This window comes from Chanos chanos, chromosome 5 (genome assembly GCF_902362185.1).
Source record: "Chanos chanos chromosome 5, fChaCha1.1, whole genome shotgun sequence".
Taxonomy (NCBI): Eukaryota; Metazoa; Chordata; class Actinopteri; order Gonorynchiformes; family Chanidae; genus Chanos; species Chanos chanos.
Window position 1 is genome coordinate 25127491 of NC_044499.1, and position 16273 is coordinate 25143763.

The window sequence follows — 16273 nt, forward strand, 5'->3', positions numbered from 1 at the left end:
TTAGCCTAACTGGAGCCAGCTATTTCCAACATCAGTTCTCTTTACATGATAGCCTATCTATCAAACATTGATAAAACTGATGTCTAAGATCAACATTTTATAAGGTGCATAGCATAATATTTACCTCCTCTGGTTGCAAATACGGAGAACAAAGAACATTTCACTCTCACACTATAACACCGCCTGCCGCCGGTAAATTTATATCCACTATCCGTGGATGTGAGTGACGTTCAGAGGAAGACAGGAAGTAAACTCCGCATCAAAGTTATTGGAAGCAGAAAATATTTTAATTTGTAATAAACAAAAGAATGAAAAAATAACGTTATTAACCGGTTACCATTATTTCAAATTAATGTTCCAAAACATTAAAAAATATAAAGTTTCTGGTTTCGTTTTTGTTCCTAGCGAAATATCGATTGTTTCTGGTTTTCGTTTTCGCTCCTTGAACCGGTTCAAAGGCTGAATCAGTTCTGTCCTGAAACAGTTCTATACTGTCTTGTATGATTGTCTCTCTGTTCATCTGTGTTGATCTCTATTTATGTATCTGTGTATCTGTTTGTCTGTCTGTCTCTCTTTCTTTTTTCTTTCTTGTTTCTCACATAATGCAATTCCTACAACCTTTCCTCTTCCCTGTTTGTGATTTTGCTGTATGTGTTCCTGCTGATAGTCCAGATCTGTACATCTGTAGACAGACTGTAGTCATATATGTATGCTGGTTAAGGCTGCTTACTTGTTTTCTCTGTACCCATAGAGACGGCACTGAAACCTGAGCTCTCTTTTGTGGCTTTGAGCACAAACTGTGTCAGTCTCACCCCACTGCCCGGCCTTATATTCCCGCTGAGACTGAATGAGAGGATCTGGTTATCGTGTGACTGGAGTTTGTCACACATCGATTAGCTTCTCGGATGCTAATCTGCTCTGGCTCTCCCCTCATGGATTAACGTTCAACCATGAATGTTCGACCATGAAATGGGAAGAACTTCTTGAGGTAGAGATATGTTAGCTTTAGGTGTGTTTGAGTGTGTGTATGTATGTTGGTTCGTGCTTGTGCTCGCGTGTGTGGTCCCTCTACCATGTTTTGTTTTGAGGTCTAGACTAGCAATGAGAGGGAGAAAGCTCATTAACTTATCAGAAGCCTCACAAACACTTAACTGGGACCAGAGATGGCAAAAGTAAAAATAGAAGTACTCTTCCTAAAAAAAAAAGTACTCTAAGTGGAGTTAAACTGACAGCCGTTTTTGTAACGTGTAAGTGAGTGACTATTTTACTCTTAAGTATTTTTCAGGAGGGCTATTTTAACTCTACCTAGAGTAATTTTTTTTAGCAAAAGTACTTCTACTTTTACTTTTGCTATCTCTGACGTATCCGCATCCACCCTGGGATTCAAAGATGCCCACACACACCCACACACACACACACACACACACACACACACACACACACACACACACATAACTGATGCTTAACGGAGTGACTGTACTGACAGGATGTGGTCTTCTGATACAGTCAGATATGGAGTTGTATCAGGACCCAAACACAGTAGGACTGTTATGGCATAGAACAAACCTCCCGAGCTGTCAAAGTTTGGGATGCCGTGAAAGATGATACAGTGGAGGAAGAGTGGAGAGGCATTCATCTTCATCGAGCCATTCAAGAGACTGTTCAAGATCCATACGTATCTGGAATCAAAGTTCAGTTCATTAATGTCCAGATTTACACACTGTCAGTGAATCTGCAGGATAAATGTCTAGATTTACACACTGTCTGTGGGATAAATGTCTAGATTTACACACTGTCAAAGAATCTGTGAGAGTGTTTGCTATATTTCGAAAAGGCCACTGACTGTGCAGGGGGGCGTTCACAAAACAATGTACCAGTCTCAAGAAGCATAATCAGTGTCTATACACACACCAGGATGCAATGAGAGCAAGTGTTTGTGGGCATGTGTGTGAGTGTGTGTGTGTGTGTGTGTGTGTGTGTGTGTGTGTGGGTGGTGTGTGGGTGTGTGTGAGTGAGTCACAGTGAATTGGGCAGATCAGATTCCATGGGCTCATCTTTGTACTATGTCACGCAATCACTCACTCCGGGGAAACCCTGTTGGTTTTTGCTGGTGAGGAGACACTGTAAATCAAGTTTTACACTAAGACAATGACTGAAATTTCTGCAGATTATGTGGAGAAGATTTAGCACAGCATCAAGATTTAGTGTCGTTGTACAATGATTATTATTTCTCCTTTTATTTGAGTAGAATCTGTAACTGTTGATATTTGGCTTTTATCTCTCATTGTGATTTCACAGGAGATGTTTTCAAAAACTATAGCAGCGTGTCTGAAGCATCTCACCTTTTCTGAGAGGGAGTCATCAAAGCAGAGACCTTGTCGTCATAGAACTTTCTCATGGCAAAGCGATCCAGTGCCTGATCAGCGCTGTGAATGGAAGAACAAGAGATCGGTCATGTGACTAGTCTTCCAGGTGAACATGGAACAGGTGGGGTCAGAGACTGAAAGTCAAAAGAGACTGAAAAAAATGACAGAATTAGAATGTGAGTGTGTGATTTGTTGGTACAGTTTGTCCTCTTAACTTTCTGACACGGGTTCAGACAGGCACACACACGCAGACACAGACACGCACACGCACGCACACACATGTGCGCGCGCACACACACACACATACACACAACACAGAGGGAGAATGAACAGGGATTCCAGCATGGTGCACAACAAAGCCATGCCTAAGTAAACACTCTAGAGAGAGGAACATTGTGAGACGAGAGAAAAAGAGTGGACTGTGTGTGTATGTGTGTGTGTGTGTGTGTGTGTGTGTGTGTGTGTTTGTGTGTGTATATACAGAGCTATCCAAACACCACTAAACTAACACACACTGCAGGCTTTTTGGCTGAGGCCCTTTTCTCTCTTCATGTCCCTGCTCACACCCACGCCCACGCCCACGCCCACACCCACATACACTCACACACTCTCTCTCTCTCTCTCTCCCTCTCTCTCTCTCTCTCTCTCTCTCACACACACACACACACAACTACAGATACAGCTAGTGAACAGAATGGATCTGCATATGCGCATATGATAATGGTTTTTTTGTCCTCGTGACACTCTCTAGAATCTCAGACACTAATCCTCAAAATGGAAGCAACAGAAACACTGGAGAGTTTAAGAGTTGGCCCTTTTTCACATACCTTTACAGTCTACAGTGTCTTTTGAGACAGCGTAATGACATCTGAGACACTGGTTTGAAATTGTACACTTCTCCCTCATTCAGTAAGCCCACTAACCTTGCACTGAGCTGAGTTTTTAAGTTGAAGAGCAATAATGGGATCTTGGTCCAGAGTGTGAGGCAGGAGTCATCCTTACCTGGCAGAGATGTCTGTGAAATGCACAAAGGAGGAGATAATGACCCCAATACGGCCTTTCCCTCCCTGACAGAGAAAGGGAGAGAGAGAGAGAGAGAGACAGACAGACAGAGACAGAGAGAGAAAGAGACAGAGAGAGAGTGAGTGAGTGTGAGAGAGACAGAGAGAGCAAGGGAGAGGGAGTTCGGTGTCATCAGATATAATTATTGCTTTTGTATACATCCTTTTAAATTTTATTGAACTTGAACATAGCTTTAATGTAAAGAGTCAGACAAGGTAAGAAAGGGATATAAGAAAGAGAGAGAGAAAGAGAGGTTTCTCACTCGGCAGTGGATAACAACCACATGCAGTGGGTCGGTCTGAAGCCAGTTTTCCATGGCCTTACAGATGGTACAGATCTTATCCAGTGGAGGAGCATGAAGGTCAGGCCAGCCTGTGTCCAGTGTCTAGAGAAACACACACACACACACATATCCATTCATTACTTTAACAAACCCTCCAGCTAAAATCTCTGAACCAGTTACAGTTACCCTTTTACCTGTTACTTTATTGACTCAGTCACTTAAACCGCATACATGCAGTCTTCTCCTCCTCCACCTGACATAGTCAGCCTTGCCCCCAGCCATGGTTTAGGAAAATGTGGGCATGGTTTGGAATGTGAGAGCTCTTTAGCTTGCGAGTGGTTTAATGTCATCTGCTAACTGGAATGAGTCATGAAAGACACCTGGAGGCATTTCCTATGAAGCTAGGCACTCATGTGAACTAAATCACATACACGCTTCAGCTAGCACATACACACGCTTTAAACAGGACTCCTCAGATATCACCTCCTGGGCTCCACAGACAACAACAGGATGAGTCAAAGAGATACAGCAGGGAACAGTGCCGTGTGGAGCCTTTTGGGTGGAGTGTAGCTTTAGTTGTGGGCTTGAGTGTGCTTTACTGTGATTCACGTTAGAAAAGAAAGTTTAACATGAAAGAGCTAGCTATCTATCTAACTATCTAACTAGTCTCTCAGCAGTTTTTCACAGTATTAAAGCACTAAAACTCAGAACATTTTTTGCTTTGTTGTACTAAGTAAGAAGATGTAACTCATACAAAAGGTAGAAGGTAGAACAGAGCAAATGGTACAAATGGACAGATGGTTCGATGTATGGAATGGAGGAATAAAGGGAGTGATAGGTAGAGGAATAGAAGTATGGAGCATTGCTAAAATTTGAAACAGCATGTATGTATGAATGTATGGATGGATACATGGATGAGTAAAGGGATGGCCAGATGGATACAGAGGAAAAAAGGGCAGGGATGGAGAGATGTAGGGATGAAGCTATAGAAATGAAAGGGCTTGGGTAGCTTTGAGGCAAACAAGAGAAAAGAAAACATTGAACAATAGAGCCATGTAATGTCTTCCACATTTTTGTTCAGTCACCTAGCTGTATCTCCATTCTTTCTCTTTATTCTGCTATTCATCCTTTCATACCTCTATCTAAACATCCATCCCTCTTTCCCTAACACATTATCATGTTCTCATAATACTGTACATTTTAGATTGGTCTACACCGTTAAATACTCCTACACACACAACCGCTATTGCCACTGTGTGTTTTTTTTAACTGTAGTACTGTATAATTTCTGTTACTACTACTATGCAGGTTTGAATGTTTCTCTGAGGCATTTAGAGCTTGGTTTTATCGAGGCAACGTCATGTTTGTGATCAAACTTTATTTTCTAGTTGTAATTGCAATGCTTACAGTCCTTGCATGCCACCCTTGTCAAATCACTATGATTAGGGAAGGCAGGCATTTCTAAACACATCTGTTTCCTAACCTTAGGGTTCATCTTTGTAAGGTCCTGCCTCTTCTCCGACAGGTTGATCACCTGGAAAGAAAGAGAAAACACAGCAACAAGTTTTCTTCTCGTCCTTTCACAGTTTGTGTGTTTTGGTGATAACTTGTGTTGAAGGAGCGAGCTATAGTGTTGAGCTGTAATCTGTGGATGGAAAGTTGTTAGCATACAGCATAGATATAATTACATGCTGTCACTGTTCTGATGTTGTTGAATGGTGTTATCCTGGTGCTAGAATGCAATGCTTTCACCATGGTAAAGTGTTGCACAAAATGCAACCACTAGGGGTCTCTGAACCCTCAACTTTATTTCATACATGTTGTCTACATAGACTCACTATTCTCACTATTCAGTAAAGTATTTTAGTCTTTAAATTTTAAATATGCATATTACTGTTAGAATATTCACCAAAGTCACCAAGAGCATGATCTACTGTACTAGCTGTGAACTATGTTGCTGACAAGTTAATCTGGTTCTGAAATCCTGGGATTATACCTGGGCGTGCAGTATGTCACTGACTGGACTGGTTATACTAACTGGACTGCCATTATCAGCATAGAGTTCAACAGAAAATGTCTGTCATTTAAACTGTTTAATTACGTTAATGTGGATATCTCCTGGACACTGTTTTTCATTCTCAAATAACCTTCAGTCAATATCTGCACTGATAACTGTATTGACAAGCCCCTCGGTTTTCTTTCATGACTCTAATGGCATATTCCACACAATATCATTCAGAAAATCACAGATCTCTCGTCATACAATGAGGTTCAATAGAGTCCAGGGTTGTGTCAGTGTGTTTGTCTGGGAGTTGCATACAGATGACGTCACAGGACTTTACACCCTGTGATAAGAGGGTAGAGTGTTGGCAAAGCCAGCATGTGTCTTAGTGCTTTAAAACATGAACTGTCTTTGTGTCTCATTTGGTTAGGCAAGTGTTGTGTTTGACATTACTGTTTTTAAAGTTCTTTGTAATATCTACACATTACAGTCCATCATGAATAATGGTGCCTTTTAGAGCCTTTCAAAGACTGAAGTCATGTGACTATAAAATGCCACCATATCATAAGCACCATATGACATTTCATACCTCAAAGGCTAAATGATGCATCCATGATGCAACAATGTAAAATGGTAACTTATCAACAGTGTCACATGCGTCCAAGTACAACATCAGTAACAGATTGTAAAAGGGTTTTGAATTGGAAATACAATAAATCTCTTACAGAGCATGTGCTCAAAAATATTTACATAGCTTTGAGACCTTCAAATATAGATGTGAAGGTAGAACTAGATGTAGACAAAGACATAACTGACCAGGTAGTTGTCGGCGTGTTTTGACTTAAGCATGCGTGTGACATCTTTGAGGTTATGTAGGTATGTCTCCTCTGAGCAGGCCCGGGGGAAGGACACAGCAATGATGCGTTCTGTCACATAGGTCAGGTCAAGTTCATATCCCTCCTCCATCTGAAAACACAAAAAAGAAACTCCTTAGGGCCAAGCACAAACTTCTAAACAATAAGAGACAAATTGTCTCCCCAAACACGTCCTGGACTCTGAAGTCTTTAATATCAACTGAAAAAATCTAGTGAACAGTGTTACATACCGTGAATATATTCTTAAGTATGAACCACCACAGAACTAACAAAACAGATTATCCAGTACTCCAGCCTAATTTTGAAACATAAACAACCATTTTGGTACTTGCTTGCCACCTCTTTCTACAGGAAAGCATTTCAGATTTCTCAGCAAGGTGGCTACGTCTGTAGAGTCAGACCGATCTAAGGTCATAGTCTAGGCAACGAGAACTGGATAAATGATTAAATTTCCCTCTCAAATAGAATGGCATCATCTACGGCACGGTAAGAATGTAGTACTCTCTCTAAAAAAAACACAGACATGGACCACTATGTCTAGTTCCAGAGTCCTCTGCTGCTGACGACTTGCTTGCAGATGTATGCATTCCGGAATGTGGTGCTGCTAACACATGTGACATTTTCATGGCATTGTGGCATGGCTTGCCATATGCTGCCTCTTGCCTGTGTTGCTTATCTGGCCACCACTGAGTCACAAAATCAACAAATCACAGAGCCCAGCTCTCCCTGCATGGAGCAGATTTTTCCAGTGCAGAGCTGAGATTGACACAGTCACAAACAGCTGGCATTGTAGTAATAAACCAAATCAAGGTCAGCTATTTTACAGCTATGGCAGAATGTGTCTTCAAAACTGACCCCTGGAGACAGATTTTTGGGAGAAAACCACCAGATGTTTGAGTAGCTTAGACATCTGTCTACAACTTTTGTCTACATCACTTAGTCCAAACCATTTAAGAATGTTTATTTAGCTGAAAAAAAACCCCACTACAACTGGGGTAAGGTTGTTTATTGGAAAGACAGCTGTTGTGCTTTTTTATGTACATGGCAAAAGCTTCTTTTGTCACTTTTGTTATTTGAATGCTGCCCCCCCCCTTTTTAAAAAAGCTACTGAGGATCAGTGAAACGGATGAGGCCCAGAATGTTCTAGAAGCCATTTGCACAGTTGTAAGCAAGACATCTTTAATTCACAAACATTAAAGGGCGGTTGTCCTCCATTGCTTTATGTCTGTGTGTTTTATGGGAGCCGAGGGGTTGAGCCTTCTGGGCTGGTGACTGATATAAATAGACATTCTGAACTGTTTTTGATTGCTCTGAAGCAACGTACTGTTTACAACTGAGAGTCTTTTTCTCAGACCAAGATGAATTCACGTCCGAGACTAATTTGCACAGAGATGACAGAGATTCTCCCTGGAACAGTTTAGACCTCAGCTTGTGTTGACTTTACTCCGCATCTGATAGTTTATGACAATAAAAATACCTCAGGCTCATAAATATTCATAACCATTTCAGTCATGGAGCCTCACACTCTGATCATACTCTATATGTTTGTTTTCTTTTTGGCTGGTAACTCATCTGCATCTCTCTCCTTCCATCATTCCTTTGCTCTTTACTCCCTCGGTTTTTTCCCCACTTAATATTTATGTTGTGGATGTTTATGTTTATAGATACTAAGCAGTAGTGGGAATATCACTACCAATGCTGTTCTACATGTTTTTTTTTTATATATAAATCAGACATATAGCTTATTCGAGTCTTATTAATCACAACATAATGCAAAAACACTGTCACATAAAAATTATGCTCTATGTTATACTGTTGAGACAATGTTGTGCACCCATTCCAATTCTCTAAAATCTTCTCTTTCTTTGTGTCTTTCAGGTGAGCTGCATTACATATGGGCTGAATCAGGGAATACAAATAAACCAAAGCTTTGATACAACATAAGCACAAAGGTGCAGATGGGCAGAGTAGGCAGAATCTCTAAGAAATTCCTTAAGACACTCTTTGTTTATCAATGCAAACACACTCACCGTTTCCCTTTCTCCAAAAAATATTGCCCTCTGGATCCATAAGCATTGGCCTAGATACAGTGTGAGTGGGCAGCCAATGGCTTTGTGAGACCCACTACGAAACCAGCTCAGACAAAGAAAAGCATGCAAGTGGAGGAATCTTGAAGTTGGGCCCTTGTACTTTTTTTCCCCAGCATGGAAAGGTGCTTAATCTCTCCTCCTGTCGTCCCTTTCCTTCCTCTGGGCTATTTCTGCATGCCCTAACGCAGTCACAGGCCAGCCAAAATCTGTCTCCCCAGTGTCTGAAACAAATCTGCATGTCGTCGTAATGAACTGGTGCTCAACTGTGGCCCATTAATGAGGACTTACTGCAGGCTACAGGTTTTTGAAGGGCCACTGAGGAGAGCCGTCAATCAGCAGGGAAATGGTGCTCCAACCCACCAAGCAGAGAGTCTGACTGTGTGTGTGAGTGTGGGGTGTGTGTGGGGGGGGGGGGGGTCATCACCAAGAGAAACAGGAGAGGTCGTCACCCCGGGAAACAGGAAAATGGGGGAGGGAGGTGATAAAGAAGATGGGATTTTGTAGATGTGAAGAATAATAGGGAAGCTCCTGTATCCAGCTACATTCTTTGCTGAACCAGCCTGAGCATCTAGAAAAGTAAACCTGACTGGGAAAGAATGAAGTCTGAAAGAAAACCCTGTGTGTGTGTGTGTGTCACAGTCTGTGTAGGGTCACTGCTGGAGGCTTTTGACAAAATTAATATTTTTTTTGTTCGTATCCATCCAGGCATGTGCATGGAGGCCTGAGAATTTGGAACACATGCAGTATGTATTGGAGTCAGGTCCATGCATTGGAAGTACAGTGACTGAAACAGGCCTAGATTCTCATATAGACCATCTCATCACTGAGGGGTAAAGCCTGCACTGATTTCAGTGAAGAGAAATATTCTTACAGGTTTCCACTGCCCTGTCTAAGACCATATGGTAGTGTCCTTCAGTTAAGCTGTGCGGGTAGATACCTGTTTGAACACGCACTACAACAGCAATTAGCTGCTCATTTGCTGGAGACAGCTTGGGAACTCACTGATGTTCTTCAGAAAAGCCAGCGTGGAGCCAAAGGGGCTCAAGTCAAATCCGACACAAGACAATGGCCAATCAGGCAGTCTGGAGTTTGACGCTTTCCGTAACATTTTGTTTTCTTACTGGGACTCCAGATTAAAGTTTTATTCTGGTCTCCTTTGATTTATCCATATTTTCTCCAAGAAGGATCAAGTGGACCTGAGTAAAGAGCAGGTAGGTGTCTGACATTCATCATACCTGTCAGATCCGCTATGTCTGAAATTCAGTGCCAGTGAATAAGAGGGAAAGGAGAAAGAAGATGGCTAAAATAACACGAGAAGGGGACTTTCATTTAATCACCCCATAAATGACAGGGTTGTACACTCATCCACAGAGTGGATACAGAGAAAACACACACTTAAGAAACGAGAATCTCTGCTCATTAAAACCCACTCAAGACGAACTTTGTACTCAGAACTGCCTCTCTCACACACTGGGCTTATTTTCAGCACTTTTTTTACACAGACTTGTGTAGTCTTTTGAAGTCTTTTGTAGTCAGATACCGCTTTATACTCAGTGTTTTGTAGATTTTGTTAATTGTGCGAATGATCGAATTGTCTTTATGAAGAAGGATAAATAGAGCGAACTGGCCTCTTATGTTTGCATGCACTGATTGAACGGGAACAGCCTATCAGACCCTTGCAAACTTTTCACCCAGTGAAACATCCGACAGCTCTAAATGTAAAACGTGATGGGTGGTAACTGACTTGTCTATATGGTCTGATTGTTTTTGCCAAAAAACATTTTTGGCACAACCATTTAAAACTATGCCCCAATTACAGAGAGTAAAGGGTTTTAGCAGCACAAAGGGGAGCTCTCAGAGCTGCTTTGAGAAGGCAGAGCCGGCATGTGTCAACAGGCCTGCCACGAGGCACGGATACTTATGGACTGAGGTGTGTCAAGCTCCACAACACATTCGTGCCCTGTGGGCGCAGGAACAAGCTTAGAGCGGGTACGGCCATGCAGGAGAACCAGACCAAACAGTACCATGACAGGAGCTTAACGCCCCCCCCCCCCCACACACACACACACACGCACACACACACACAAACTCTCATGCAAAAATACACACAGACACACACTTTAGAATTTCACACCCCGAGTGCACAGAAGAAGATCGCTGCTGTAATTTTCAGAGAGCTGCCTATCAGGACTGTTAGACCATAGCTAGAAATGGAATAGCATTTGAATTAGCTCTCATGGGCCATGTCCCCCAAAATCAAAGGTTCTCAAGTCCAGTGCAGTAAGACAGCACATCCTCTCTCCAATCCAGCTCTACCATATCTAATTCATTCCTGATTACTGAGTGCTTTACTTCTTCAGTTAATTATGCTGGTATTTGCCATTCAGTAAAATGTGCTGTCTGGTGTGTCCCCAGGACTGGAGTTGAGAAACACTGATTTAGATTGGGCCAGAGCAAAGTGTTTGGAGCTGGAGGAGGTTCTTATGAGAAAGTGACAGCAACACTGCAAATCTGATCAATGAACACTGGGAAGAAAGAAAAACTAGGGGTGTGAGACAGCAGGACCGGAGTTAAAATTCATCATGTATTACATTCCAGTGTAGTTGCAGGAAGTCTTTACGAGATGGTTCTTTCTAAGGTACTGGAATGCAGATTTATTGCCTTTGCATATGTACTCAGCACAAAACCCAGACTTATCGACAGGACAGTAGAAAGAGTTTAAAGCAACCAGTGGGCTGCAGACAGCACATATGTCAGGTTCATACAGTAGGCTGACAGTTTCTTGTGCCGTCTGAGTGTTTAATTATCCACAAAGTCTCAAAGGCAGGCATTCCTGTCAGAGCAATACTGTTAAGGGCTGTGACATACATTTCTCTACATATCAGTCATTTGTCTGCCATTCAGGAGCCTGTGTGTCTGCATCAGACCATCGGACACACCCTCTAGTCAGCACCCACGCAGAGCTGATGGATCTGATTTACACCACTGGCTGACTGAGCCTCTGGTGAAAAGTTGGAACTTGGAAACGGTGGCATAATTTATCATTGTGACACAAACTGGGAAGGAGGGGATACCGAAAACAGGCAGGCTGGGGTGTCTGAGGCCTAAACAGTTTTTGATACTTTTAAAGGCTGTTTGTAGAATCTGGCACCACTTGCCAAAGGAGTTTTTATCTCCTGAGTATTAGTGAATGTAAAAAACAGTCATAAACAGACTGACATGGTGCAGCACATGGTAGTGCACATTTTTCTTTCACAAAGATTCATGGTGATTTTGTTTGGATTTAGAGTACCCAACATGTAAATCTGGTAAAAAGCCAGAGGGGGTCATTTTTACTTTTTTTGGAGGGGTGCATAGTGCTAAAAGAAAGCTTTTAGATGTTGCATTACTTGTTTAGCTTGACAGCATGGTTTTCTGCATTAAAAGGGAAAACTCTTTTAATCAGGATTCCACGCTCCCAGTTCATACTAATTGGCTAGCTATCAAAGATATCACTGTTCTTGACACAAGTAATGCTGACTGTTTGAGCCAGATGTGTAGGTAAGGCTGACTGTGTGAGGCAGATGTGTAGGTAAGGCTGACTGTTTGAAGCAGATGTGTAGGTAAGGCTGACTGTGTGAGGCAGATGTGTCGGTAAGGCTGACTGTGTGAGGCAGATGTGTAGGTAAGGCTGATTTTTGAGGCAGATGTGTAGGTAAGGCTGATTGTTTGAAGCAGATGTGTGAGTACGGCTGATTGTTTGAAGCAGATGTGTGGGTAAGGCTGACTGTTTGAGGCAGATGTGTCGGTAAGGCTGACTGTGTGAGGCAGATGTGTAGGTAAGGCTGACTGTTTGAAGCAGATGTGTAGGTAAGGCTGACTGTTTGAGGCAGATGTGTGGGTGAGGCTGACTGTGTGAGGCAGATGTGTAGGTAAGGCTGACTGTTTGAAGCAGATGTGTGAGTAAGGCTGACTGTTTGAGCCAGATGTGTCGGTAAGGCTGATTGTGTGAGGCAGATGTGTAGGTAAGGCTGATTTTTTGAGGCAGATGTGTAGGTAAGGCTGACTGTTTGAGTCAGATGTGTCAGTAAGGCTGATTGTTTGAAGCAGATGTGTAGGTAAGGCTGACTGTTTGAGGCAGATGTGTAAGTAAGGCTGACTGTGTGAGGCAGATGTGTAGGTAAGGCTGATTGTTTGAGGCAGATGTGTAGGTAAGGCTGACTGTTAGAAGCAGATGTGTAGGTAAGGCTGACTGTTTGAGGCAGATGTGTGAGTAAGGCTGACTATGTGAGGCAGATGTGTAGGTAAGGCTGACTGTTTGAGGCAGATGTGTAGGTAAGGCTGACTGTTTGAAGCAGATGTGTCGGTAAGCCTGACTGTGTGAGGCAGATGTGTGAGTAAGGCTGACTGTGTGAGGCAGATGTGTAGGTAAGGCTGACTGTTTGAGGCAGATGTGTAGGTAAGGCTGACTGTGTGAGGCAGATGTGTCGGTAAGCCTGACTGTGTGAGGCAGATGTGTGAGTAAGGCTGACTGTGTGAGGCAGATGTGTAAGTAAGGCTGACTGTGTGAGGCAGATGTGTAGGTAAGGCTGATTGTTTGAGGCAGATGTGTAGGTAAGGCTGACTGTGTGAGGCAGATGTGTAGGTAAGGCTGACTGTTTGAAGCAGATGTGTGAGTACGGCTGATTGTTTGAAGCAGATGTGTCGGTAAGCCTGACTGTGTGAGGCAGATGTGTAGGTAAGGCTGACTGTTTGAAGCAGATGTGTCGGTAAGCCTGACTGTGTGAGGCAGATGTGTAGGTAAGGCTGACTGTTTGAAGCAGATGTGTCGGTAAGCCTGACTGTGTGAGGCAGATGTGTAGGTAAGGCTGACTGTTTGAAGCAGATGTGTAGGTAAGGCTGACTGTGTGAGGCAGATGTGTCGGTAAGGGGGAAGTGGTGACTCCCTCAGAGACAACTGGATTATTTTGCACCAGGAAGTTTTTAAAAAGATTGATACTTAAGATTAGTAAACTGATTGCAATAGGTTCAGGTTTGGTCACTGGTTTGATTTGCCAAACTTAAGGAGAGCATTCACACAACTAACACAAGGACCAGGACAGAGAGAGAAAGGAAGGAAGAGGTTCAGATGCTCGTAATGTCAGCCTAACCCACCATGAGACAGGAAAACTCTCAGAACAGCTCTCAGAAACAAGAGAAGCAGAGGATGTCTTGGTAGCTGTATTTCATGGACAGCTTCCTGAAAGTCCAGCTCGTTTACATTCTGTGAGCACCCGTAAATTTGAGACAAGGCAAGTAGGTAGGTTAGCTGAGGCAGTACTTAAAGTCCATGCATGGAGACAGGGGGGCTGTAGAGTGAACTCGTTGGTATATGTTCTGAAAAGGATTTTTCAGTGGTGGGTGATAATTTGAGCTTTATTTACTACAGGGAAAAGCCCAAAATGTATTAATACAGACTGTGGTTGGCAGGAAAATTAAGTGATCAAAAACAAGGATGAACTGTGGAAGTCTTTTATTTAGACGTTTGTTTGTGAAGCACCAGAAAGAGAAAAGGATGCAATAAATGTAGAAAGGCAGCCAATTTTGAATTAACTAATATTAATGAATTTAATTAGCAAATATTTGAGTGTTGTGACGGTCGGTAAATCCACTCTGGACTATTAAAGCTGTACACACTAAATCAGCTTTTTGCTGGGCCTTGCCTTAGGGTCTTTGACTGCCAAATTAATTTGCAAATTCATCGTTTTCACATTTTACATTTTGTGCCATGAGGTGAACTATGATGTTAACTGATCAAAACAGACTACTATTTGTTAATTTGACAGTTTCACATAAGGAATCCAGTGCTGTTAGTGAAATCACTGGTTTTGTTCAGGGGCGGGATTGCGCTGTCTAAGGGCATAGTTGCTTTTTGACCACGCGTTCTCGTAGACAGCTGGCTGCGTCGTGAACGTAATTGTTCCCACACTTGCCTATGTACTACACATGTTACTGGAGGATTCCACTAGAGGGCACACCAAAGAAGTCAGACCGTATAGTTTTGACAAGCACATTTGACACTGTGCAGTGGCAATGACACATCACATGGATGCGGATAATTGCGGACTTCACACAGGTCACACAGCTTGTCTTCAAAACTTTCCGCCATTTTTGTTGCTGCTGACGTGCCTACTGACCCTGCCACGTCACATCCCCTTACTGCCCCTACACTGCCCCTTCCGTTCATGTGCATACTGCATCTTGCAGACGCATAGTGTTAATTTCTGAGGACATGCACAACTAATGCACCAAACGGACGCAGGATACGCGAAGCAGCCATCATGCACACGCAAACGTGTAGTTAAAAGCAACTATATCTCCGGCCTAAAGAAGGGGCTGTGCACTCTCCAATGTCACCATTGTCCCCAGTGAAGTAAGTTTCCATTCATCAGAAGTGACTGCGTACAGAGAACATAGTGCCTGGCAACATTCATTTCAGCTCTCTTCATTTCTCTCTCAGGTCGGTCAACTGCATTGGTTTTTACTTTAATGAACAAACCTGAAAGGAATCAAACATCTGTAAAGCCAGTTGCTCAATGAGAACTCGTGCTCACATCTTACTGTCATAACGATAACAATTGTTACAGTGAAGCAGCGTGCAGCCCAGAGAACAGCCTTCATATTCTTTAAGACTCTGAGACTTAGACAAATCAACTGCCCCCTAAGCTAGTAATGTTTTATTCGATGCTTAGTGGGAGGTGGCTCACCCCCCTGCCACCCCTTCCTTAAGGGGTTATGGAGGATTCAGAGCAGCCACATCAGAGCATATGTTTGTGAATCTGGTGAATGGAGGACAACATTTTGTGCTGGGATGAAAATAAGCAAAGATGAATAAACCAATAAATAAAACATTCCAGATACAGGATGAGATCCTTCTTTGCCCCCCTGAACCTCTGAAAGACAATCTATTGCTACATTTCCCCCCCCCCCCCCCCCACACACACACACAAAAAAAAAACTGGATGAGGGCCTAGAGAGCCACTGAGACCTCAAAAATGTCATTTCTACTCTGAGGCTTTACATTGAAAAGCAGTTCCAGTAGCACAACATTTTCCTCATGTTTCTCAACCCAGCTCCTGGAAAGAAAATTCTGGAAGGAGAGTATGCTATGCTGCCAAACACATGGCCAGATTAATCGTTGCCCAAACTGTTTGTCTAACACTCTGAGTGACGGCAGGAGAACTGTGAACGCAGCAGGAAGTCCAGCTGCATTAGGCTAGGCATTTACTGAGGAATGCCTGCGAGTCATGTCAAGGTGACAGGAAAGCTTCTCCATAAAGAATGCCATACAGATACCGTTTTTCTTCTGAACAGAGAGAGAAAGAGAAAACATTATCTGTGGAGCTGAACCTTGACCAACTCCTTCTGAAAAAAAGTTTTTCTTTCTTTTAAATTTTGATGTACTATTACTGCCCTGTTTTCAACATTGAACACAAGCCTAGATTAGAATCATAAGCGACCTCTGTATGTGTCAGAGGATTTAGACTTACTTTATAAGACAACTCATTAAACAATTCTGAACAAATGTAAAGTCACACCCTCTGTAACTTTGGGATTAAGTGTCTCTTGTTCTATAC

At 42.7% G+C, this 16273-nt stretch overlaps 1 protein-coding gene across 2 annotated transcripts in view; it reads right to left on the reverse strand.

Annotated features, from left to right (window-relative positions):
• tns3 (tensin 3) overlaps positions 1-16273 on the reverse strand; it is a 51964-nt gene that overhangs the window by 33599 nt on the left and 2092 nt on the right. The window contains exons 2-7 of one of the 2 annotated variants that reach the window (XM_030773293.1): positions 6530-6679; positions 5195-5245; positions 3691-3813; positions 3369-3433; positions 2343-2426; positions 1567-1679 (exon numbers count right to left, since the gene is read on the reverse strand). In XM_030773293.1, coding sequence (XP_030629153.1) covers positions 1567-1679; positions 2343-2426; positions 3369-3433; positions 3691-3813; positions 5195-5245; positions 6530-6679 — 586 coding nt within the window. Of the gene's footprint in view, positions 1-1566; positions 1680-2342; positions 2427-3368; positions 3434-3690; positions 3814-3905; positions 4059-5194; positions 5246-6529; positions 6680-16273 lie in introns of those variants that run through there. The other variant, XM_030773294.1, reaches the window with a different exon arrangement.